The sequence below is a fragment of the Cervus elaphus genome, chromosome 5, assembly GCF_910594005.1.
Source record: "Cervus elaphus chromosome 5, mCerEla1.1, whole genome shotgun sequence".
Lineage (NCBI taxonomy): Eukaryota > Metazoa > Chordata > Mammalia > Artiodactyla > Cervidae > Cervus > Cervus elaphus.
The window spans coordinates 42,397,233-42,423,969 of record NC_057819.1 but is presented as its reverse complement, the minus strand read 5'-3'; the positions used below and the strand labels follow the sequence as shown (position 1 = coordinate 42,423,969).

The window sequence follows — 26,737 nt, the reverse complement described above, 5'->3', positions numbered from 1 at the left end:
AAGTTTGACCTTGGAGTACAAAATGAAGCAGGTTAAAGGCTAACAGTTTTGTAAAGAGAACACACTGGTCATAGCAAATACCCTTTTCCAACAACACAAGAGATGGCTCTACACATGGACATCACTAGATGGTTAACACCAAAATCAGACTGACTATGTTCTTCGCAGCCAAAGATGGAGAAGTTCCACAGAGTCAGTAAAAACAAGACCTGGAGCTGACTGTGGCTCCGGTCATGAGCCACAAAATTTTGGAAAATTCAGGCTTAAATGAAGAAAGTATGGAAAACCACTAGGCCATTTGGGTATGTCTTAAATCAAATCCCTTAAGATTATACAGTGGAGGTAGCAAGTAGATTCAAGGAATTAGACCTGGTAAACAGTGTCTGAAGAACTATGGATGGGGGTTTGTAACATTGTACAGAAGGCAGTGATCAAAATCATTCCAAAAGAAAAAGAAATGAAAGAAGGCGAAATGGTTATCTGAGGAGGATTTACAAATAGCTGAAAAAAAAAGAAGAGAAATGGAAGGCAGGGGAGAAAGGGAAAGATATACCCAACTGAATGAAGTGTTCTGGAGAACAGCAACGAGCAATAAGATGGCCTTCTTAAATGAACAATATAAAGACACAGAGGAAAACAATAGAATGTTTTCCTGCAAGACTAGAAATCTTTGTAAGAAAACTGGATATACCAAGGGAACATTTTATACAAGGATGGGCATGATAAATGACAGGAATGGTAAGGACCTAATAGAAGCAGAAGAGATTAAGAGGTGGCAAGAATACACAGAAGAACTATACAAAAAAGATCTTAATGACCCAGATAGCCATGATAGTGTGGTAACATGACTTCCTGGAGTGTGAAGTCAAGTGGGCCTTAGGAAGCATTACTACGAACAAAGCTAATGGAGGTAACAGAATTCTGGCGGAGCTATTTAAAATCCTGAAAGATGATGCTGTTAAAGTGCTGCTCAATATGCCAGCAAATTTGGAAAACTCAGCAGTGGCTACAGGTCTGGAAAAGATCAGTTTTCATTCCAATCCCAGAGAAAGGCAATACCAAAGAATGTTCAAACTACCATACAATTGCACTCATTTCATATGCCAACAAGGTTATGCTCAAAATCCTTCAAGCTAGGCTTCAGCATTAGGTGAACAGAGAACTTCAAGATGTACAAGCTGGGTTTCAAAGAGGCCAAGGAACCAGAGATCAAACTGCCAACATTCCTTGGATCATGAAGAAAGCAAGGAAGTTTCAGAAAAACTTCTGTTTCATTGATTATGCTAAAGCCCTTGACTATGTGTATCACAACAAATCATGGAAGAGTCTTATAAAGTGATGGGAATATAAGATGACCTTACCTGTCTCCTGAGAAACCTGTATGTGGGTCAAAAAGCAACAGTTACAACTGACATGGAACGACTGACTGGTTTAAAATCAGGAAAGGAGTACGACAAAGGAGTATACTGTCACCCTGCTTATCTAACTTCTATGCAGATGACATCATGTGAAATGCCAGGCTGGATCAATCACAAGCTGGAATTAAGATTGCTGGGAAACTAACATAGGAAAGGAAATAATCAACCAACTCCAGGAAGCACAGAAAGTTCCAGGCAGGATAAACCCAAGGAGGAACACACCCAGACACACAATAATCAAACAGACAAAAATTAAAGACAGATAAAATATTAAAAGCAATAAGGAAAAAATGAAATATAATATACAAGGGAACTCCCATCAGGCTATCAGCTGATTTCTCAACAGAAACTCCACAAGCCAGAAAGAAATGGTATGACATTTAAAGTGATGAAAGGCAACAGCCTATAACCAAGAATACTCTACCCACCAAGACTCTCCTTCAGATTTGATGGAGAAATCAAAAGCTTTCCAGGCAGGCAAAAGTTAAGAGAATTCAGCACCTCCAAACCAGCTTTACAACAAATGCTAAAGAAACTTCTCTAGGCAGAAAACAAGAGAAGGAAAAGCCCTACCTACAGAAAGTAAACCCAAAACAATTAAGAAAAGGGTAACAGGAGCATACATATTGATAATTACCTTAAATGCAAATATAGTAAATGCACCAATCAAAAGACATAGACTGGCTGAGCAGATGAAAACATGTGCATGTATGCACTTCCACTTACCACATCATTCTGCTTGACCCCTCAAATTGTATGTAATTATTTTATATTGTTAGGTTAATCATGTTCCCATTATGGCTTGCAATCGTAATTATCTTTTATTTTCTGGCTATTATTGTGAAAACTGATAAACATCTTTTACTATTGTAAAAAAAAAAAAAAAGCAAAAGAAAAACACACACACAAATAAAGATTGCTGGGAGAACTATCAACAACCTCAGATATGCATATGATACCACTCTAATGGTAGGAGTGAAGAGGAACTAAAGAGCCTCTTGGTGAGAGTGAGAAAGCTGGTGTGAAACAATATTCAAAGAACTAAGATCATGGCATTCAGTCCCATCACTTCATGGCAAACAGAAGGGAAAAAGTGGAAGCAGTGACAGATTTTTCTATTCTTGGGCTCCAAAATCACTGTAGATGATGACTGCAGTCATGAAATTAAAAGACACTTGCTTCTTGGAAGGAAAGCTCTGACAAACCTAGACAGTGTATTCAAAAGCAGAGACATCACTTTGCTGACAGATGTCTGTAGAATCAAAGGTATGGTTTTTCCAGTAGTCATACTGACGTGAGAGTTGGACCATAAAGAAGGCTAAGCACCGCAGAATTGATGCTTTTGAACTGCAGTGCTGGAGAACACTCTTGAGAGTCCCTTGGACAGCAAGGAGATCAAACCAGTCAAACTAAAAGAAATCAACCTCAGAATACTCACTGGAATAACTGTTGCTGAAGCTAAAGCTCTACTATTTTGGCCACCTACTGCAAAAAGCTGACTTATTGGAAAAGACCCTGATGCTGGGAAAGACTGAAAGCAAAAGGAGAAGGGGGAGACAGAAGATGAGATGGTTAAGTAGCATCACAGAGTCAATGGACATGAATTGGAGCAAATTCCAGGAGATAGTGGAAGACAGAGGAGCCTGGCATGCCACAGACAATGAAGTTGCAAACAGTCGTACATAGTGACTGAACAACAACAAAGTGCGTCATGTGGATATTCAACAAAAAAATTCAGTGTCCATCTCTGAAAAGAGACTGGAATGCTAAGGTATATGCCTTCATCAGATTCCTGAGTTAGCTACCTGGGTTCTTAAAACCAACAAGTATGGAGATTTAGATATAGAAGCAACCTGTGCTTTCCCTAGCAAGAGTAAATGGTACATAATGATATCTGTAAAAAACCTGTACCATAATATGTGGAACAAACCAAATGCAGTCCAGAATTTATTTAACAGTATACTCTAGTTGCCATCTGTATAATGTGGAATGTGGATGAGGGGAAGCCATTTCTATTGAGGAAGAATAGAATTATCCTATAATATTGAATAATACATGGTATATCAAATACTAATCTCTCTTCTACAGCTATATGGTGTAACAGAGAATTTGTAAGCTTATTTATATCATTAAATAAAAAATCAAGATTTATGTAAACAATGATTTCCCATGATGAAAAAATATTTAGAGGAAGCTGAATTAAGTCTCCCAGTAGATCTAACACCTATGGAAACTAACTGGCCAGAGAAGGCAGTGAATTTGGCCTTAGAAAAATTATATACTCAAGTTAAATGTTTCCATCAATACATTGAAAAAAGGTTCAAATAACTGTGAATAAAGAAGGAAAAGGAGTAATTGAGTTGCTAAAAGAAATTTAAAAGACCTATGAAGCAATGTGGTCATTAAGGTAATCCATAGAGGGAATTCTGGCTCCTTGTTAAAGCTGCTGGCCTGTGATCTGTTTCTGTCTGATTACCAAAGGACATTCTCTGGGAAAGAAAAAAACACAGGTGTCCTAGTCCAATTTTTTGGTAAACATAGCCTAAATATCTTCAGGCTAAAGGTATCTATTAGTAGGAGTGCCCTTATCTGTGAAATTCTCTTAGCAAGATTATCCCTGGAAATCTATGGAATTATAAGGCATGGCTCCAGAGAAAATGTCACATAAGCTCTTTACCAATCTAAATACAAAATAGGGAGGCTTCATTAAACAATTCCTTTCTTGCTATGTGAGGTCAGACACAAATATCATTTAAAGACCTCATCTAATACTAGCTAGAGAATGTATCCAGTGCAGAAAGGAAATACCAAGATAGCCACACATCAAATCAAATTTCTTTCATTTGCCTGAGCCTTTTGGCTTTATATCCTTGAAATCATTAGTAAATCTGGATAAGAATCTCTTACTTATTAGTAAAACTGAGTAAGATCCCAAAGTTACAAGTCTGTTTGCTCAGGCAAATGAAAGAGAAATTTGATTTGTCATGTGTGGCTATCTTGGTGTTTCCTTTCTTGCTTATATCAAAAATGGAAGTCTGAACTATAGCTATAAAGGGACAGAGGTGATGAGTTAGAGGGAACCAGAATAGAGGCCAGACTTCTCTGAGTATATCTTGATCCACAGATTTGAAGCTTAAATCTCAGAAGTATTTTAAATTAAAAAAAAAAAATTCCCTCAAAGTTAAAGGGGAATGAAGCCAATGAACTCAATTGTATTGAATTTGGGGGCATAAAACATAAGATATAAACTACTTTCAACTGGTTTTAAACACAGGAATTTGACCGTATATCCTTTTGGGATATATTCTAAGGTCAAAAAGAAGAGCAAAAACAAAAATGCTCTTTAAACTCTTTCTAGTAATCATATTGTTGTTGATAGTGTTAATTTATTCAGAGTCTGTTATTGTGGGAAAAAACAAATGAGAAATTATGTTCAAATCACTGAAAACAAATTTGGGTCATGTGAGAAGGAAAACTATGACCAACCTAGATGGCATATTAAAAAGCAGAGACATTACTTTGCTGACAAAGGTCCATATAGTCAAAGTGATGGTTTTTCCAGTAGTCACGTATGGATCTGAGAGTTGGACTATGAAGAAAGTTGAACACTGAAGAATTGATGCTTTCAAACTGTGATGCTGGAGAAGAACTGTGAGTTCCTTGGACTGCAAGGATATCAAACCAGTCAATCCTAAAGGAAATCAGTCCTAAATATTCCTTGGAAGGACTGGTGCTGAAGCTGAAGCTCCAATACTTTGGCCACCTGATGGGAAGAGCTGACTCTGGAAAAGACCCTGATGCTGGGAAAGATTGAAGGCAGGAGGAGAAGGGGACGACAGAGGATGATGGTTGGATGGCATCACCAACTCGATGGACATGAGTTTGAGCAAGCTCTGGGAGTTGGTGATGGACAGGAAAGCCTGGCATGCTGCAGTCCATGGTTGCAAAAAGTCAGACATGACTGAGCTGAACTGAACTGAACTGAAAGCCTTTGTCAGACAGCAGTCAACTTCACCGTCAATAGACTCCAGAGTTTCAAAACCATTATATCAGACAGTTCTGCTGGTGCAATTGTTGTCTAGGTGGGAAGACACATTCTTGGTTCTTCCTACTCCACCATCTTCTCAGAATCTCCTCCAAATGGTTACTTTTTATTAATGGAGAAATAGCAAATAAAGTTATTTCAATGTCCAAATTTTCAAAAACAAAACAAAAAGTGGTTAATAACTCTTAGTCCCTACTATTACCACTGCTTCTATGCCAAGTGCTATCACTTACACTGATGTTTGACCTTTACCTGCTCCTCAAGTCTGTCTACCACCAGTAAAAAAAAGGTCTTAGTAATAATTGTGATGTTACTCTGGTGTCATAACTAACATCAATGGGGTCCCTATCACTGTATGCTCCGTGAACGGTAATAGTTTCTGATTCCCATCCCAACGGGCCACTTCTGAGGGTCTCTTCAGGTAACAACTGATTTAGCCTGCCTTCCCCGTAAAACATCTGGGACAAGGGCTTGCAAGTGGATTGATTTTGGTAAAGTAATCTCAAAGAGGACCAAGGAACAAGGAAGAGCAAAACAGGAAATGAGGCAATTTGTGCTATTATTTGGTCACTGCTGTGAGCAACTGGAGTGCAATCCCTATAGGCGTCTTCTACAGAGCGATGTGGAAAGGACCTCAGAACTGTCAATCTGAGGGATTTATCCACCTACTCCCATCCTTCTTGGTCAAGAGGAGTCCCATAGGGTGTGAGCTCTCTCTCACATCTGGAGTAGCCTACGCATGAAATTGGCTAAGTGGGTTCCTGCAAGTGTTCGCATGAGCTGGGGCAGCAGCAAAACCAGGATGCGGGATGCTGGCAGTGTGCTGAGTCCAACTGGTCGCTGGAGTAAAATGTCAGACTGAGAAGATGGGAGATAGGTCTGGAAAGTTTCCTAAAGCACAGTGGGTAAGTGCTATAACACAGCAACATTAATATACTATGAAAACTTAAATTGGAAAGTGCCATAATACAGCAATGTTAATATATTATGGAAGCTTAAATGGAAAGTAGAAGTGATACATGGGTTTTGAGGCATAAGTAGAAGTGTTGAGGGCTTACTGTAATTACTCTACCACTTGCACCCTTTTTCTTTACAAATATCTGATTAATTAATTATACTCACCATCTTCTGCCCCCAAAGCCTAGTATTTTTGAAAGAAGAAATGAGTTGAAAAACTTAAGTATTTTTTTCTATAGCAAAAAAAAAAAAATTAATGTAAAAAGAAAGTGATTGGGGGCTAAAAATAAAAAGCATATTGCCCTCTGGAGTGTGACTTACACTTTACTGGAGCTGAGAAAAAGCATGAGAAAGCACCTGAATAAATACATGCATTGTGTAATCTATTTAAGTGGCAAGAAGAGTGAATTTGAGTGGCACTGTAGTGAACAATTCATAACACAGCAAGGAAATCACTTACTGCATATCTTAAAAACAATATTCTTACATGGTCTAAAGTTGAAAAACAATTTTTTTTTTTTTTTTTTTACTACAAACTGCTACTGCTAAGTCACTTCAGTCGTGTCTGACTCTGTGCGACCCCATCCCTGGGATTCTCCAGGCAAGAACACTGGAGTGGGTTGCCATTTCCTTCTCCAATGCATAAAAGTGAAAAGTGACAAACACCCACTCTCAAATACTAAGTTTCTATAGGGTGTACTGGTATCTTACGAATGATACCAAACTTTCCAAGGTTTTGTGGTGGAACTGTATATTCCTTTCAAAAGAAAATGTTTATATAACATGTTTTTTGCTTGCTTGGTATTAGAAGAAGGAAACCATTTCTCATCTAGATAAAAGAATGTTAAGAGATGTTTTGAAAACATCTAAACAGATCAAAAGAAGATGCAAATTAGGTTTTAGAAAGAAACCTTTTAGGTTTTAGGTTTAGAAACATCCAAATTCAAATTTTACAATTTTGATTGCATCTAGGATGTCTGTGCTTTGCTTTGCCACCATATAAACAAAGTTTTTGTTTGTATCTGAACCGTTGATCCAGGTTCTCCACATTTCCATTAGCACTTGGTACTGCCAGTTGTTTCCAATTTTAGCCACTGTGTGAATTTTTAATTTTGGTTATTTAGTGGTATCTTGCTGTGATTTTACTCTGTCTTCCTTAGTGATAAGTTAGGTTGAAAGCCTTTCTATATACTTATCGGCCTTTTGTATATTTTCCTCTGTGACGTGTTTGATCAAGTGTTTTGCTCTTTAATTCAGTTCAGTTCAGTCGCTCAGTCAAGTCCGACTCTTTGCAAACCCCATGGACTGCAGCACACCAGGCTTCCCTGTCCATCACCAACTCCCGGAGCCTGCTCAAACTCATGTCCATCACATCAGTGATGCCATCCAACCACCTCATCCTCTGTCATTCCCTTCGCCTGCCTTCAACCTTTTCCAGCATCAGGGTCTATTCCAATGAGGTCACTTCTTTGCATCAGGTGGCCAAAGTTTTGGAGTTTCAGCTTCAGGATCAGTACTTCCAGTGAATATTCAGTATTGATTTCCTTTAGGATGGACTGGTTGGATTTCCTTGCAGTCCAACAGACTCTCAAGAGTCTTCCCCAACACCACAGTTCAAAAGCATCAATTCTTCGGTGCTCAGCTTTCTTTATAGTCCAACTCTCACATCCATACATGACTACTGGAAAAACCATAGCTTTGAATAGACAGACCTTTGTTAATTAGCTTGTCCTTTTATTATCAACTTGTAGGAGTCCTTTATATATTCTGGGGAGAGTCCTTTATCAGATATGCCTATTTTAAATACTTTATCCCAATTGGTGGCTTGCATCTTCACTTTTTCTTAGTAATTCTTTTTTTTTTTAATTAAGGTATAGTTAATATGCAATATTACATAAGTTTTAGGTGTATAACATAGTAATTCATTATTTTAAGATTATATTCCAATTACTATTATAAAATATAGGCTACATTCCCTGTGTTGAATAATATGTCCTTTTACCTTATTTAATACAAAATAGTTTTACCCCTTAATCTCCTACCCCTACCTTGATCCTCCCCCTTCCCTCTCTTCAATGGTACCACTAGTTTGTTCTCTAGATCTGAGTCTAGTTCTTGTTATGTTCATTAGTTTTTTAGATTCCACATAAAAGTGATATCACGCAGTATTTGTTTTTCTCTGACTTATTTCACTAAGCATAATGCCTTGTAAGTCCATTCATGTTGTTGCAAATGGCAAAATTTCCTTCCTTTCTAAAAGCTGAGTAGTACTCACTTATACATATCTTCTTTATCCATTCATGGATGGACACTTAGGGTGCCTATGATCTCAGCAACTGTAAATAATGCTACTATGAACTTTGAGGTGCATGTACCCTTTGAATTAATGTTTCCATGTCTTATTTTATTTTTTTGGATATATACTCAGGAGTGGACTTGCTAGACTGCCTCTTTGCTTTCTTAATGGAAACTTTTGATGAACAGAAATTTTAAATTTTGATGAAGTTCAATTTCTCATTTTTTTTTCCTTTTCAGTTAGTGCTTTTTATATCCTGTGTGAAAAAAATCTTTTTCTACCCCAGGATATGATTTTTTTTTTCTAGAACTTTTTTTATTTCACCATTCACATTTTTTCTGTAGGTTGTTAGGTAAACTGAATATTTTTTTTCACATTTTTCCAGTTATTCCAACTGGAAAACTATTTGTTGAAAAGATGATCCTTTCCCTTTGTCAAAAAATCAACTGACTATATGTAGTTCTTTTTTTCTGGTTTCTCTACTCTGTTCCATTGATGTATCTATCTAAATCTATGCCAAGGTCAAAGTTTCTTCAACACTGAAGCTTAATAAGTCTAGAAGTCAGATAGAATAAATCCTCCAACCTTGTACTACTTCAAATTTTTTTGGCTTTTTCAGGTCCTTTGTATTTCCACATAAAATTTGAATCACTGTGTCAATTTCTACTAAAAAAAGCCTTCTGGGTTTTTTAATGGGAGTGCATTCAACCTATTGATCAACTTGTGGAAACAAATTAGGAAGCTAATTTTTTTCTTTATAAAGAAGTCCGTAGGTAGCAGTTTTGATATGATATGTGACCTTATTGTGCTGTTTGCACCCCAGGCTTCTTTTGTCTTGTTACTGGCCTATCCATGGGTTGTCTCTTAATTAAAACAAGGAGCTAGTGTGTTACCTCAGGTATCAATTCTGCAATTCCAGAAAAAGGAAGAGAGAAGGCAAAGGACAAAAGATATATGGCCACTGAGTCTTTCACTTGTAAGGCGTCTTTTCTTGAAGCCCCTTCTAACACTGTATACTTAATCTCATTGAACTGTTTTATAATGTCCTTTCTATCTGCAGAGGAATCGGGGAAAATGTAGTTTTTGAGACGATCCTCTAAAAATTGAAGCTATATAAACTGAAATAAAAAATAAAAATTGAAGCTATATAAAAGAGTTAGCAAAGAAGAAGAAATAAAAGTATACTGTTGGGTAGGCAAATAGGTGTCTGTACAAGCAATCAAGTTTCCTCTGTAAGACTGCTAATCTCGTGTTAAGCACAATGGTGAAGGACCAGGTTTGGTGGAAAAGTTCACAGATAATCTACTAGATGGCTTCAAGCAATTAATTATAACAAAATTTGAAAATTATGGACCAGAGGTGTTTGATGTTTACAAAATAAAATGAAGACATTTTGACATCTTGTTTAACAGCATGAAGAAAATGTCATTTATTTGCACATGAAAGCAGAATCTGTTGCTGGAATTCAAGACAACTTCATTCTGTTTTCTTCTACAGAAGAAAAGTAATCATCAGACAGGAAAAAACCACTGATTAAATAGCACATGTATTTTAATAATGCCTTAACAGATGTGTACCTCCTGTTCAAACAAAATATACCATTGTTTTCTATTCATTTCAAGAATGAACAGAGGAGTCTGAGTAAAGAATTATCAATCAAATATTTTTCAAAAGGAAGTGCCAATTTTAAAAAATTTATTCATTTTGAGCTGTGCTGGGTCTTCAGTGCTGACACAGGTTTTCCTTAGTGGTGAGGGCGTCTCACTGTGGTGGCTTCTCTGGTTGTGGACCACACGATCTCGGAGGCACAGACTTCGGTAGTTGTGGTGCACAGGCTTAGCTACCCCACAGCACGTGGAATCTTCCGCAACCAGGAACTGAACCCATGACCCCTGCCCTGGCAGGTGAATTCTTAACCATTATACCACCAGGGAAGTCCGAGAATTTATATTATGATGGAGTTCAAAAAATGTGCAAATAAGATGTTCAGTTGCAAGCTGGCTGAGGTTTAGGGAAGTGGGAAGAGAAATAATGATTTTGGCTGACAGAGTCAGGGATATTTGGGGGTGATGGTGATGCAAGGCAGATGGCAGAATTTTGACATGATGGCTCCTGGACAAAGTGACTGAGAAACATTTTCACTTTACGGTTAAAATCATATCTGAACTTTCTACTTTCCTGTTAATTCATACACAATTTACCACAGAAATACTCTATTTTCACTGACCTCTATAAAATATTTATTGTTGAAATGTGTTCATATCGTGAAAGAGATTATTATTGGTTTACCTTAAAGGGTATAGAGAAGAAATGATTGATACAGTCATCCACTATACTCCTACACATCAGGTTTCTCGATTAGCCACAGGTCTGATTCTGGTTGGTTCCACTTTTCTCCAAGCAGTGTGTTAAAACTGAAAGGCTTGAAGTATTCCAGACGATGGCTACATGCAAAGAGAAAGATAGTCAGAATTGAAATGAATTATATATTTGTGAAAAACTTGTTCTGAGAGTCTATTTATTTTGTCATATCTATTATAGGACAACATTCTATTTTAAGAATCTCAAAGGTAAGATGTATTCACACGTATAGTTTTCTTACTCTAGCTATCAAACATTCAGCTCTGAAAGTATTCACCCATATCTCACAGCACTCTCCTTTCAATGCTGCAAATAGCTCCCTCACAGCTGAAGAGAGAAATAAAAATCAACCATCAAAACCTGACTCATTTCATCTAGTCTTAAACAAATCTCATTATATTCTCACAGATATTTTCATATTCAAACTCTGATATGATTCATATCAGTTATACAAACAATTGTTTTTAAAAAGTTTCAGCTCAACAGATTAAAGGATAGACTCCTTTGCCAAAGCAAGGCAGATTTATGTAAAAAAGAGTTAAATATAATTTTTTTTTCTCTTTCTAGGAAATCATTTAACTATTAGGATTTACTATCATTTAACTATTAGCTTTTTACTGTGGCCTAAAGAGGAGAGAGGGGCTTCCCAGGTGCCGCTAGTGGTAAAGAATCCACCTGCCAGTGCAGGAGATGTAAGAGATGGGGTTCGATCCCTGGATCAGGAAAATCCCTTGGAGGAGGGCACAGCAACCCACTCCCGTATTCTTGCCTAGAGAATCCCACGGACAGAGGAACCTGGTGGGTTACAGTCCACAGGGTCACAGAGGGCTGGACATGACTGAAGCGACTGAGCATGCAAAGAGGAGAGACAGGTTTAGCTCACATGCTGCAGTGCAACTCAGCTCTGAAGGAAATCCCTCTGCGCTAGCCGACAGCATAATTACACTTTTACCTAGAGTAAGCATCCAATAACCTATCAACAAAAAGCCCAAATACAGGAGTGCATTAGCTTGTGAGAAGCCAGAGAAACAAGCCATCTTGATAAGAAAGCCCCGAGTGAGTGATTCCTGTCCCACTCTGCCCACCTGACCAAGTGAACCAGTTTTAGTCACAACTGTCAATCCAGATTAAGAAGCTAAGGAAACAACATCGAAGGATAAGAGAAAGGAAGGGAGAAAAGAGGCTGCTTAGAAAGGGTCAGGACCTGGGAGAAAAGCAAGGGGGAAAGCGGAAAATATGTCAGGCAGAATAAAGGAACAGGCATGAAGAGAAAAATCCAAGTAGAGCAGAGTAAGAACATGACAGGAAGGGCAAGGGAGAAAGACAGTGCAGCACCTGCTAAGGGTGGAAAGGGAGGGAAATCAGTCTACCACGGTGCACAGATCACTAGGATGTCTCCATTGGGCTTTTCTAAACATGCAGACTCACCAGGCTACCTTGGCCACTTGAGTACACTCAATAGAGTGGGACTCTCAGGGGCCACTTGAGTACTCTCAGGTTGCCCCAGGACAGGGTCTGGCTTTCCTCCTTCTAAGTGGGTACTGTTTGCAGCAGTCCTTGAAGCATTCATAAGACTGGCCGGGGGCTACATTCTCCTTAAGTGACAGCTTCAGGTGCAAAGAGATCAGACTTCAGTGGAGAGTTTGCAGGTGACTCCTTGGCTTGTATGCCTGCTGCCCCACAGGAGATAGTATTTCTTGTAATAACTCTCTAGGAGGAGCTTCCAGGGTCCCCACAGGGTACATTACTGTTAAAGGGAAATCCCTAAGCCCTGCTGTCCCCATATATGCTGCCTAGAAATAACAGCTGACATTTTTATCGTCATGAGGTGACCAGGAGAACAGAACTAGAGAGTTAACTTAAAGTCAGATTCTCAAGCAGCAGAAGAAAAGATTTATTAACCCACCACTCACACCAGGAAATACAGATGCCTCTGGTCATTTACCTCTGAGAGGGATCATAAATAAATTTGCAACTATACTTCAATGCTAATTGCTACAGTACTCACTAAGAAGATTCTTCTCACACTACTGTGGAAATCTAATTGCTCTGCTGACAGCAGTAGAGAGACACTTATAAGACTATGCTTATATGTGTCTTCTTCGACCAAAAAGTGTTACTGCTCCCCTACCACAAATTAATTAAAAAAAAAAAAAAAACTCTTACAGTTGGGACATATTTTCATTTATTTTCTACTTACAAATCAGGTTTTTGTCCTTGCTGCAGCTCATGTTGAGGTACGGGGTAAAGAGCTTCATAGTTTCTTTTATCTTTTGATCCATGAATTGCAAATGAATTGAATTTTGTCACATTTGGTGGAAAATAACTCCAGGGAATATAAGCACTGCCTTGCCATTTCGTTTCTCCTCGGGACACTTTGAATGACAGATCAAGTCCTTGCTACAGAAACAACATGTGAAACACAAAAAGGTCTATTCATATTTAGACTTTAAACTGAAGAAGAAAATGGCAACCCACTTCAGTTTTCTGGCCTGGGAAATCTCATAGACAAAGAAGCCTGGTGGGTTGTAGCTCGTGGGGGTCATGTGAACAACCCATGAACCACGAGTCGGACACAACTGAGCAACTGAACAACAAGAGTAACAATATACCCTGTACACTTAAGCATTTTGTCTCATATTTTCATTTACTTACTTTCCACACATTTCTTCTTCCAGAGAGTAAAAGCACCAAATGCTGTCCATGGCTGTAAAATTTAAAATTCTTCATGAGTGTTTGAAACGATCATTATTTTCTTCACTATCTTTCACGTCCACATGTGTGTGCACATGCTAAGTTGCTTCAGTCACATCCGACTCTCTATGAACCCATGGACTGTAGCCTGCCAGGCTCCTCTGTCCATGGGATTCTCCAGGCAAGAACACTGGGGTCGCCTGCCATGACCTCCTCCATGTGCATGCTTGTGACTAAGTTTCCAAATAATTAAAGGATGCAGTATGCATACTAGATAATTACAGGGAGAGTCAGCATGTTCAGTTACTTAGAAATGACTTATTTCCCAGGCCAAGTGCCATCAAATGCATAAAGTTACACATGTTCAGATTCCTCCTTTATATTATCTAAATAAGAAATATGAAATATTTCAATTGGTTAGACAATACACAGTATGAAAAATGGGTGGGATATTTGGAGTTCATTAGAAAACTTATTTTGAAAATTAAAGTATTCTAAGGGAAGCTGGCACCAATTTCCAGGTCAAAATCCCACAACTTTTTAAAATGTTACTTCTATAAGAAAACTGTCTTGAAGCTCATTAAGGAGATAGAAAATAAAAATAGAGGTTGTCTAAAACTACTTAACAGGCTGAAGACTTTAATTTGTAACTAGGGGCTTCCCTGGAGGCTCAGAGATTAAAGCATCTGCCTCCAATGCAGGAGACCCGGGTTGATCCCTGGATCGGGAAGATACCCTGGAGAAGGAAATGGCAACCCACTCCAGTATTCTTGCCTGGAGAATACCATGGATGGAGGAGCCTGGTAGGCTACAATCCACGGGGTCGCAAAGAGTCGGACACGACTGAGCGACTTCACTTCACTTCCTAGTACAATTGCTCTCATTCCATCTGCCTGTTGTGTTTTCCTGCTTTCTACCATTAGTTCTGACACTGATGTCCATTTTAAAAAAGAAGCACAACATATCCCCACAAGAAAATTCTAATAAGAGAGAATAATTGGGATTATCCATGTCAGTAAGAATCAAAGGATTTCAAACAGCTACATGAAGCAAATTTACCGTCTTTGTAAAAGACTGTATCTAAACATTTGGCACAGATGGTCTATTGAGAGTTTTCCAGAAGGATTTCCTTCAAGAAATGAGTCAAAGAGAAACAAGTATTCTTTTCCATTTAAAAGTTCTCTGCTTATTTTTATTGTTATCATGCAACCATACGAATATCTTAAGAGCAACAAAAGGTCTTACAAATTCAAACGTATTCAAATTGCTTTCCTAGAGGTTAACTGTTATAGGTTTTGCTTGCCTGAAGCAAAACCAAGATTATTGATTATTAATTGTCCTAATATATCTAAAACTGAACTTTTAGAATTTTATACACAATGGTTATTGAATAATTTTCTAACAAAAGATAAATCTATTCAATGTATTTTATGCTAAGTCATCACTTTATGAAAATAAACTGATACTATCTGACAAATGTAGCTTAAGAATTCTAGCAGATCCACGTTCTTGACTAATCTTCCATACAAGTTATAAACCTATTTGCCTTAGCTTTCTGATGCATATGGGGAAATTTTCTTACTTCACACTGTAGTTTATGATAATTAATCATATTTCTCAAAAATTTTTTTGACATGTTATTTGAAGGGTAACAAAGATATATAGTAACTTCTGAAAAACTATAATTGTAAACAGTTATATTAGCAAGAATTCAAAGTAAAAGAAAACTGTATCCAAAATCTCATTTAAATCAATTGTTTGGGACTCTGCTTAGTCTACAAAAGGACAAAGACTGCAAGATAACTGATATTGAGGAGTACTGAAATGTCATTTTAAAATAGTAATGGTATATAAATAAATATTTCATTTCTAAATATTAACTTTTCTTACAATTTAGATACCAGGTAGGCATAAATTTACTTTTTCGCATCTAGAGCAAAGAAAACTGCCAACCAGGTAGACAGTTCCCAAGGACCAGTTAAATTTGTACAGAGAGTCCATGGTTAATAATTTTCTTGAGTCTAGGAAAAGCCACGTGTGATTTAGTTTTAATCTGTGGCACACAAAATGACATAGTATATACTCAGTAAATGAATGATGAATAAAAGGAGGAATAATGAACACATAGTTATGTAATATATAAGATTAAAAATTTAACCTAGTTATTAAAAGAATCCCCTAAAGTCATTTTCATAAAGTAATCATCACTTTCATAAAGTAATCCTTTTCATAAAGTAGTTCAATTCATTATATCTATATGCTTCTTTATTTCTAAATAGTTAATATATAATAATGCAAATTTACAGTGTAAATAATGAGTTTGTTTTATAAGAATTTTTCATTTTGCAAAACCTTCAAATTTATTAGAAAACAACATTAGTGAATTGAAAACAGTATCAATGTAATATTTTCTAAAACATATTCTACATTACACATCTACTTGAAAACAAAGAATTACATATAATTCAGATAAATTCAGACTAGCATTCCCACTAGTTAGATGGAATTAGTGAGCTTTTATTAATCTATATGATTTATAATTAGAAAATAATGTGTTCAAAATATATAGTAATGAGTTAGAAAAAATATTTTATACTTACGGACAAAGTTCAACTTCTAAATACTGTTCAGTTATGTCATTCAAGAAAAATGCTTCCACAACTTTTGAAAACAGAGATAGGACAAATAGAGAAATTTAATTTTGCTTCAACAATAATCTGTTTGTATCTTTAGAATATAAATGAATGAATACATTATCTTTAATTAAAGCTACATCACCATGAGGAAAATAAAAACTAGACACTGCCTGTAAGAAAAAATACATAAAAAATAAATCATCTTTTTTCTCCATATCAGTCAGTCAGTTCAGGTGCTCAGCCGTGTCCAACTCTTTGCAACACCATGGACTGCAGCACACCACGCCTCCCTGTCCATCACCAACTCCTGGAGTTCACTCAAACTCATGTCCATTGAGTCGGTGATGCCATCCAACCATGTCATCCTCTGTCGTCCCCTTCTCCTCCTGCCTTCAATCTTGCCCAGCATCAGGGTCTTTTCTAATGAGTCAGTTCTTCACATCAGGTGGCCAAAGTATTGGAGTTTCAGCTTCAGCATCAGTCCTTCCAATGAATATTCAGGATTGATTTCCTTTTGGATGGACTGGTTGGATTTCCTTGCAGTCCAAGGGACTCTCAAGAGTCTTCTCCAACATCACAGTTCAAAAACATCAATTCTTTGGAGCTCAACTTTCTTTATAGTCCAACTCTCACATCCATATATAACTACTGGAAAAACCATATCAGATAGCCATTAAATAAAAATATTAATAAAGCCTAGTGCTGGTGAGGTTGAAAAGAAATGAGCATTATCACACAGACTCTGAGCTAGTTATCTTTTTCAAGGAGTTTATCCTAAAGAAATAATCACACAACTGAGAAAAGAAGTAACATGCTACTTATCAAAGTTTTACTCAAAAGAAATGGTCTAAATGGTTTACCTCCTGTTATATATAACTAAACCTATTATATAGGAGAGGCTTCCCTGGTGGCTCAGATGATAAAGGATCTGCTTACAAAGTGGGAGACCTGGGTTCGATCCCTGGGTTGGGAACATCCCCTGGAGAAGGGAACAGCAACCCACTCCAGTATTCTTGCCCGGAGAATCCCCATGGACAGAGGAGCCTGGCCGGCTGCAGTCCATGGGGTCACAGAGTCGGACATGACTGAGCAACTGAGCACACGTTATGTAGGAGAGCTGTTAAAAAAAATAATGAAATCTGTGTACTCCATGTAACAGAATACAATTCAGTCATTAAAATAAAATATACAGTTAAGTATTTTTGATGCAGGAAAGATACAAGGAATGATACTTGATAAGTAAGCTGCAGAGCAATAAGCTAGTGTACATGAAACAAAAATGTACACATATGCCTGTGCTTAGAGGCCTGCAAAATGTGCACAAAAATGTTACGGCTGTTTATTTCTGACAAGTGGAATACAGGGGGCTGATTTTTCTTTACAATTTCCTGGAATTTTCTGAGCATGCTTATTTAAAAAATTAGAGAATTATGAAAGTGATATATGATTATCAAAACAATATAAACATATATGTAAGTAAAAAGTCAGTCTTTTTCTTCCCACTTTGCCCTAAAACCTGTCAGACTTCTGCCTTTCCACAATCTATTTTACCTGCATAGATTAAAAAAATGTATCTATAGAATCATTTTCTGCTTACAATTTGCTTTCTTCACATATATACACACATGCAAGTTCACAGCATACAGACGACTAATTCTTTTTAACTGCTGCATAGTATTCTTCTATAGAATGCTATGATTTATTAACACAATCCTTTATTGATAGACATTTAGGTTGTTTCTAGTTTTCCATGTGTTATTTTTATAATAATAAAATATATAAGATATGGTCCCATTAACAATTCAGTGAGTCTTATTATTCCTTTTAAAGTCTCTTAGCTATGGCAAGGATAGTAGAATGAAGAAGAGATACTGAATTAGAGAAACACTTAGGAGGTGAAACTGATAGGACTTGATCCAAATATAGAGACAGAAATGGATATCTTGAAAAGACATCACATTTCTATATTTGTGATTTGATGTATTATGGTGCCATTGACTTAGATTGGGCAATTAGGGAAAGAAGTAGGTTTATAAGAGAAGTGGACTACTTGAGTTTAGGATTTGCTGAGTTTAGTGTCTATAGTACCTCCAGTATATAACTCACATTAGTGTGAGTGACTAACATGATCAGGAAGTTGGTATATAAAAGTTATATATCAATAAGAAACTATATGTTTAAGATGTGATAAATTAACACCAACAAAATGCATGCTATAACAGATGGTATAGAGAAAGTAGATGTTAGTGTGGACTAGAAAAGTCATCAAAGGTTTCTTTGAAGAAATGGAACCTGAATTAGACTGTGAACGATATGTGTCAAAGGTGGGGGCTTGAATGAGAAAAGGTACGTAAGTGAGAATATGACCGAAAGGTTAGACTATCAGCCTTTAGGAAGTTAAGAGCTTTTGGTTTAATATGATAGCTCGATTCATAAGTACCCTGAAAGCTTAGGGGAAGGATTTGAACCTTATCTTAGGGACAGTAAAGATCTGTAATCTAGGGAATGGCATCATAAAGATTAGTTCAGAAAGGTTAGTTTGGTAGCTTAATTAGGATTCATTAGAAGGTGATCATACAGCAAACCTGAAACTGCGATTTCACGGCAGTTCTCTTAGCCTTCCTTTGATGTGTGATTATTTGCCAGTATAAAATAAAAACTATACTTCATGTTGAAGTTGATGATATTTTTATAATAAGTAAAACACCCCAAAGCTTCCATAAAGAAGGTTTATAAGGTTAAAGTAGCCATTTGAAGATACTTAAAAACAAAACAGGAATGCTGAACTTTTCTTAGAATAGGTAATGGACGTAAAGGAAGGAAATATAGCAGCAATTTAAAAATCTGGATTTGTAATTGCCATTTTTCACTGTTCTAGTTATATAGCCAAAGTCCATAGGTAATGGTGAAAAAGTCAGAATGACAGATTGGTAGGAAATATCAGAAAACTGCACATGTCAGGGGCTCAGAAGCACTCACTTCCTTAGAGCAAGATAAAATAATAGTTCTATGAGAGGTTATTATAAAAAGATTTATGTTTGCAATAAAATACAGCACTTCTACTTACCTTCATAATCCCACAATTGATTGAAAGGTTTTCCTGGTTCTCCTAGTGGGGCTGGAGGATCACTGAAAAATGGAGCACTGACTTCCATCATCACTCCTCTGTCACCTGGATTCAGCCTGACAAATACTGGCTCATGCTTCACTGGAAAACCATCCCAAGTGTGTTCAATTTTAAAATCCATCTAAAGACTCTAAGGGGGAAGAAAAAAGAAAAACAAATTACAAATGTTTCCTTTAGAAAGAAATGAAATGAAAATTTCCAAGCCAAATAGCAGACAGGAAGGCAGCAGAGTGACAAGAACACGATTCTCAGAGTCAAAAGGCCATTCATGGTGTGGTAAATTATGGATATGGAATTCTATTATAATAGGTGATTGGATGCTAAAATTGTTAAGACTAGATCTGCCTCGAGTTACCTTGTAATGAGTGTATCAAAATAATTTTTAAGAACTGTAACTAATCCATTGCAAACTGTTCATTTACTTAAAACTATAAGCACTATAAGTTTATATGCCATTCTTTGTATTGTAAAGTGTGCAGATGAATTACTGGATTGCCTGAGAATTAAGATCTTTACAGTAAAATTCAGTTTGATTTTTCGAAATCTGTATAAATGAACACAAGCATTGCTGTTAACGCTGTCCTTTTGGCTAAAATTCTTTTCCTTTTTGCAGTGAAAATGGAGGGAGGGGCTTCAAGCATTTCAAGACTGGCAAAGTTTAACATTGTAATCCTTAGTCTCACAGTAAGGTTTTTCTTAGCCTTTTCAATCTTTGCTATTTCAAGTGTTAAATGACCACGTGCTTGGTTAATCCCTTCTCTCCAACTGAAATATGGTAACAAAATCTGCAATCATTAAACTTTCAAATAGAAAAAGTACATCTGACACAAGCAGTATTTTCATTTTAAATTGTTACTCTAAGCATTAAACAGAAGGACACAGTGTTAAATTAATAAAATTATGTTCTGTTGAACACTATGGATCAAGCACTTTATAAAAATTTAATTTCACAAAAACCTGTAGAGAAGCTACTATTATATATTACAAATGAAGAAACAGACATGTCCGAGACCAAATAGCTAGTAAACCAAGAAACTGAACCAATGTCAGTCATGCTTTCCCAGATGAACATTTCAGAAATCTGCAAATAGAGGGAAACCTTATTTAGGAGTGACAGACTCCCCCCAATTATACTAGGTCCTTATGTCTTGCCCAAAAGATAATCTTGATTAGTAAATGATGGTATTTCTAGATTTATCTGAAGTCTTCTAATGCATTTCTTTGCTTCATGTTATTTTTATTGCAAATAATAAAGTTCCACATTTTGAATAAATTTGCTTCAAGACATTTTTTTCACTGAGGTATAATTGACAAAAAAAAATGTATATATTTAAGGTATACAACGTGATGGCTTCATAAAAACTATACTTGAATAAATTTATTCCAACAAATATATATTAAGTACCTACTATGTGCCCAGCATTGGGAGATCCAAATATATAAGCTGTGTGTCAGATAACTAATCCAAGAGCTTCAAAAACCTTTTTGTAAAGTATGTAGTTTTCTCAATTTTCACTATATGCTAACAAATTTTAATAACTTCTAAAATTAAAAAATAGTTACGGTATCACAAGCCATTTGCAGCTAATAGCACTTGAGAAGAAGAGGATATGTTGAGCAATTTATATTCATCATTGAAATAAGTTCAATGATGAGTGATAAGACTGTATAAACTGACTCTAATATATGTGGAATTTAGTCCTGATTTGCATGGGATAATATACCTCAACAATAATTTTATCTTGTTCTGTTGAAATATGAAGGCACATTCTTCAAAAATAAATATTTTACCCTCTATTCCCAATTTTGGTACCAGTACCTTCTTGCAGCACAGAGGAAGAAATAAGAATAAATCAAGATGTTAGAAATGCTCATTAAATCTGATTCTGGTACTAACATGCTATACTCCTAACTTAGGGCTTGACAATTTTTGGCAATCCTGGCAAAACACAGCTCAGTGACTAGGAAGTTTTGGTAGAGTCACTCATCCTCCATACAATTACCATATCCAAACACACACAAAACGTTGCATACATTAAAGGGATGCCTATCCTAATCAGTGGGTTTCCAGCAGGGAATTTTCAACTCCCAGTTCTTGTAGGCCATCATCTCTATCTATAAATGGAATTAAACCATATGCAGTGATGTGCTCCTAAAAATAGCCTGTCACTTCCAAGCACATATGCTGGTTTGTGGTAAGACTATGGCTTCAAATTACTGCAAAATGTCATCTTAGCTGGAAGATAAATAAATGATAAAAGCAGAGCTACTCTCATTGACAGTATAAGGTAGTGACCATCTAAGTCTTTCCACTGGTTCCTTCTTCCTTTTCTTCTAAGGTTTCTTTGACTATTATTTGTAAATTACTGCAAGAAACATCAGCTAGACTTCCACTAGCAGGGAAGAGCGCCATGGCTGATATGATCAAGGGTAGAACCAATGGAAACAGAAACAGACTTTATTACCTTGGGCTGCAAAATCAACGCAGATGGTGACTGCAGCCATGAAATTAAGAGGCTTGCTCCTTGGAAGAAAAGCTATGACAAATTTAAAAAGCATATTGAAAAGCAGAGACATTACTCTGCTGACAAAGGTCCATCTAGTCAAAGCTATGGTTTTTCCAGTAGTCATGTATGGATGTGAGAGTTGGACTATAAAGAAAGCTGAGCACCGAAGAACTGGTGCTTTTGAACTGTGGTGTTAGAGAAGACCCTTGAGAGTCACTTGGACTGCAAGGACATCAAACCAGTCCATCTGAAAGGAAATCAGTCCTGAATATTCATTGGAAGGATTGACGCTGAAGCTAAAACTCCAATACTTTGGCCACCTGATGCAAAGAACTGACTCATTAGAAAGACCCTGATGCTGGGCAAGATTGAAGGCAGGAGAAGGGGACGACAGAGGATGACATGGTTGGGTGGCATCACCAACTCAATGGACATGAGTATGAGCAAGCTCTGGGAGTTGGTGATGGACAGGGAAGTCTGGCGTGCTGCACAGCCCATGGGGTTGCAAAGAGTCAGACAGAGCAGAGTGACTGAACTCAGAATACAATTTTGACTTAAATTGCACAAAATGACGTTAGTTTCATATCAAAACAACAAACTTATTAATCTGCTTAAAGAATACATGAACCTAAGTGTACATAATACAACAAAATCAACTAAAAAGTATAGTCCTGCCCACTAGTTTATAATCTAAAGAAAATACTGGACCTAGACACAGACAATTGATTTTCCTTTCAACTCCTGAGGAACACTTAGGCTTGTGGTGGCTTAACCCCACAACCTTTCTATTTTCTTTGTTTGCATATGTGCTCATATGAAGTAGAGATGATTCATTTTTCAGTGCCCTTCACGACCTGGGCTAGTGGGCATCCGAGAAGCATTCCACTCCCTGTCATTCTCTATTGCCCATACACCACTGTTTTTGTTCACAGCACTTAAAACTACATGACCAACTTGTTTATTTTCTCCCCATAAGCTAGAATGCCTGTAAATAACAAGAACTTACTAATTTATTTGTGGAGTGAATAACTGCTCTAGTCTCTGGAGCTAAAACTTCATGATTCTAAGATTTTATGCAGGAGAAATCAACTGTATTGGGGTATCATTATCTTTTTCAACACTGTATATTAATATGATGGCAAATAACTAAGATAATATATCACATCTAGAAACTTCCTTTCAAATTAGCTTATCAAAGGTTTATTAGTTACTCATTTTGTTTCAGGCACCAAAGCAGGTACTGGATAGTGTACAGAAGTCTATGGGGAGTTGGCAACGGTTCTCATGTAGCTAATCAATCAGGACTCATCCATTATCAACTGGCTCATTTTGCAGTTCACTTTAATAAAACTGGATCCCTACACCAAACTAAATTTTAAATGAATCAAAGATCTAGGGCATTTTCTGACGGTCCAGTGGTTAGGACTGTGCTTTCACTACAGGGCCTGGGTTTGAGCCCTACTCGGGGAACTAACATCCCACAAGACAAGAAGCACAGCAGGAAAAAAAAAAAAACCAAAAAACCCCAAATAACTAAACATAAATCAAATCACATAAAAACAAGAAAGAAAAAATCAGGAGTTTGTTTTTAAAAGATAATCTTACAGTAGAAAAGAAGCCTTTTAAAATATAACCCCAAACCCAGAATACATTTTGAAAAAAGACTGATACACTGATACATTTGGCTATGCAAGCATTTAAAAAATAAAAGCAAAAGTCCATCTTCCTCCACCACAAAAATAAAAACCTGCCATTACAGAATCAAAGACAGTCTGGGAAAAATACCTGCAATTCATAGTTGAGATAAATAACTAATTTGTTTAACATTTAAAGGGCTTCTAGAAATCAATAAGGAAAATATCGTTATCAACAGAAAAATGGTGTAAAAGTATGAATAGCCAGCACACAGAAAATACAAAATGTTCTATCTCATTAATGGTAGAAATGCAAACTAAAACAATAAATTACTATTTTCCACTTATATTGTCAAGAGTCAGAAAGTTTGAGATAATGCCGTGATAATGAGGACACAGAGAAACAACCAAGAAGTTATTCAGGCGTAACTGGCACAGACCCAGTAAAAAGCATCCCTCAGTAACTATCTAAGCAAAAACTGCCAATAACCTTTGACTCAACAACTCTAGTTCTAGGAGTTATTACACCTGTACCCATTCAAAATGACATGCTATAAAGATATTTGTTGTAACATTGTTCAGAATAACAAAATATTGTTAAGCAACTTAATCACCCACAGGTAGAGGACTGGTAAATAAATAATGCTATCTCATACAACGAAATAGCCCACAGCAGTTAAAAAAAGTGAGGCAGCTCTATATATATCAACTAAGATATATTAACTTAAAAAAGCAAGGTCCAAAAAGTATGCATTTACTTAATAAAAAGGGAGAGTATTTGCATACACGCTTGTGAATCCATCTACTATCTCAGGAAGTATATATGAGACACCAGTATATCAGTAATTGCCTTTTTGGAGGGAATTATCTGCCTGAGATAGCTGAAGAAGTTTTACTTTCACTGTATCACTTTTTTAACCTACTTGAGTTTTATACTAAAACAGACATCCATAACTATTCAAAAATAATTTAAAATACTAAAAAAAAAGTCTAATTTAAGGCTGGATTTCTCAAACGTTTTTGTGAATACCTCTTGTCTCCCTCACGTTTTGCACGCTGAACATTTCTAAAAAGTCAGAGTGAATATTAGGAATATTATTGAAAGAATACATTCATTCAAGCAGAACATCATCCTAATATACAATTTTTTTTTCTATTTTTGCAAATTGAAGAATTCTTTTATATATTATAACACCTAGAGTTACTGGTTTCCTAAGTGTCTTTTTCATATTTCCAATTTTGTTTAAACTAATATACTATTTTAATGTTGGCTGTGTAGACTTTCTTAAAAAGAATGTTTATTAATATGCAATTTCTCACATTTTAACTTCTAGTCTTCAAATTAATCTTATCAAAAAGAAAGTCAAAAATAATTCTTTTCATACTTTACTTCTACTACGCGAAGATCTTAAAAAGGAAATGAACGATGAGAATGGAGACAGAACCCCGGAGCATTAAGTCTAGAGAGGATTTAAAAAAAAAAAAAAATTGCATAAAGGATAAAAGAAGGAAGTTATGGGAAATGTGTTTTCTCCATAAAACATTTTGTAAGGAAAATTTCCAAACTCTCTATTCACGAAATTTTTTTTTTCAGTTTTCTAAAGTAAGATTTTTTTTTCCAGTTTGCGTCCTCACCCCACCACCACTTGCCACCTCCTCCACGCGTTTAAGAGAGAAACGGAGAAATGAGGAAGTTAGCCCGGAGAGTGGGAGGAAACCGCCGCCAGAACCAGCAGCTGAAAAGTACGTTTCCAGAGAAAAGCCAACAGGACTGGGAGCGGGTGAGAGGAGTGACAAGAGGGGAGAAAGCATAACAGGAAGAGAACACAGACCCGTAGGCTCCCAGTCCGCCGCTCGCTCGCTCCCGGCGGCCGAGGTCGCAGGGAGCGCGCAGCCCCCTAGGCTCCGCCCCGCGGCCCGCACGTCCTGGGGGCGGGGCTTAGCGGATGAAGCGCAGACACCTGTTGTGGGACCGCGAGTGAACCGATGAAGGCTTTCAATTGTTCCGCAGAAGTTTGAGCGGTTTTCTAGAAAGAAAAGGAAGGGAAACGCTGCAGTATTTACAATTGTTGCGCAACTTAAAGACCAAGTATATATCATTGAGATTATAATAGAACATGCGCGGCAATAATTCAAAGTAACGAAAGACTAACTGGCTATGTAAGCAAAAAGTGTTAAATATATTACACTAGTTGTAAATAATATTATCCTAGCTGTAAATTATCCTCTACTACTGGGAGGTCTTAACATGGCGGTTCTAACATTGGAACCAGACGGAGTTCCAATCCAAATTCAGGCACTTTACAACTGCTATCAGGAAGTTATTGTAAAAAAAGGGGTTTAAAAATACCAACTACCTTACACGGTTTTGTGAGGATTAAATGAGTTAATGTACATGGGGCAGAGTACACTCTCAAAAAAGATTGTGTGTATGTGTGTGTTAGTAGCCCAGTCGTGTGCAACTCTTTGCGACCTAAGTAGCCCACAGGCTCCTCTGTCCATGGAATTCTCCAGGCAAGAACCACCGGAGTGGGTAGCCATTCCCTTCTCCAGGGGAGCTTATGCTTTAAAAAACTTTCTTGGGGGGAAACAACTTTTGTGTTTGTTTTACCAAATGATTATTTTTGTTTTATAAAAATCACTTTTTGTGGGAGAGGGAAATAAGTGCTGTTCAATAGGTGTAGAATTTCAGTCATGCAAGATGAAATAGTTCTTTAAGGTTTAACACCTTAAAGATTGACTAGATTTCATGTTATGTGTTTTTTACTACAATAATTATAATAATAAAAAGACAAGCTTAAAAAGAGATTGAATTGCCTCTTCTTGGTTGGGAAAATATAATTAAGAGTTGTTAAAAAAATCACCTTATATGGCATTTAATATCAGACAAACTTAAAGTTTTGATCCTAGCTTAAATTTCCAACTTTGTATTCTTCATGTTTTTCTCACAGTGCTCAATGTTAGTTTATTGCATAAATTAGTATTAGTGCAATCAATTGACTCTCAAAGGTTTTCCTTATTGCAGAAATAAATCTAACATTACATGAAAGAGTGACTAGATA

At 36.7% G+C, this 26,737-nt stretch overlaps 1 protein-coding gene across 2 annotated transcripts in view; it reads right to left on the bottom strand.

Annotated features, from left to right (window-relative positions):
• C5H4orf33 (chromosome 5 C4orf33 homolog) overlaps positions 1–25,657 on the bottom strand; it is an 86,171-nt gene extending 60,514 nt beyond the window's left edge. Inside the window, exons 1-6 of one of the 2 annotated variants that reach the window (XR_006341119.1) lie at positions 25,508–25,657; positions 19,475–19,664; positions 16,372–16,432; positions 13,733–13,784; positions 13,278–13,477; positions 11,006–11,160 (exon numbers count right to left, since the gene is read on the bottom strand). Coding sequence is in view for 1 of the 2 variants with exons in the window: in XM_043902421.1 (XP_043758356.1) it covers positions 11,055–11,160; positions 13,278–13,477; positions 13,733–13,784; positions 16,372–16,432; positions 19,475–19,655 (600 nt within the window). In the remaining variant the exon portion in view is untranslated. Of the gene's footprint in view, positions 1–10,123; positions 11,161–13,277; positions 13,478–13,732; positions 13,785–16,371; positions 16,433–19,474; positions 19,665–25,507 lie in introns of those variants that run through there. The other variant, XM_043902421.1, reaches the window with a different exon arrangement.
• Positions 25,658–26,737: the final 1,080 nt, after the last annotated feature.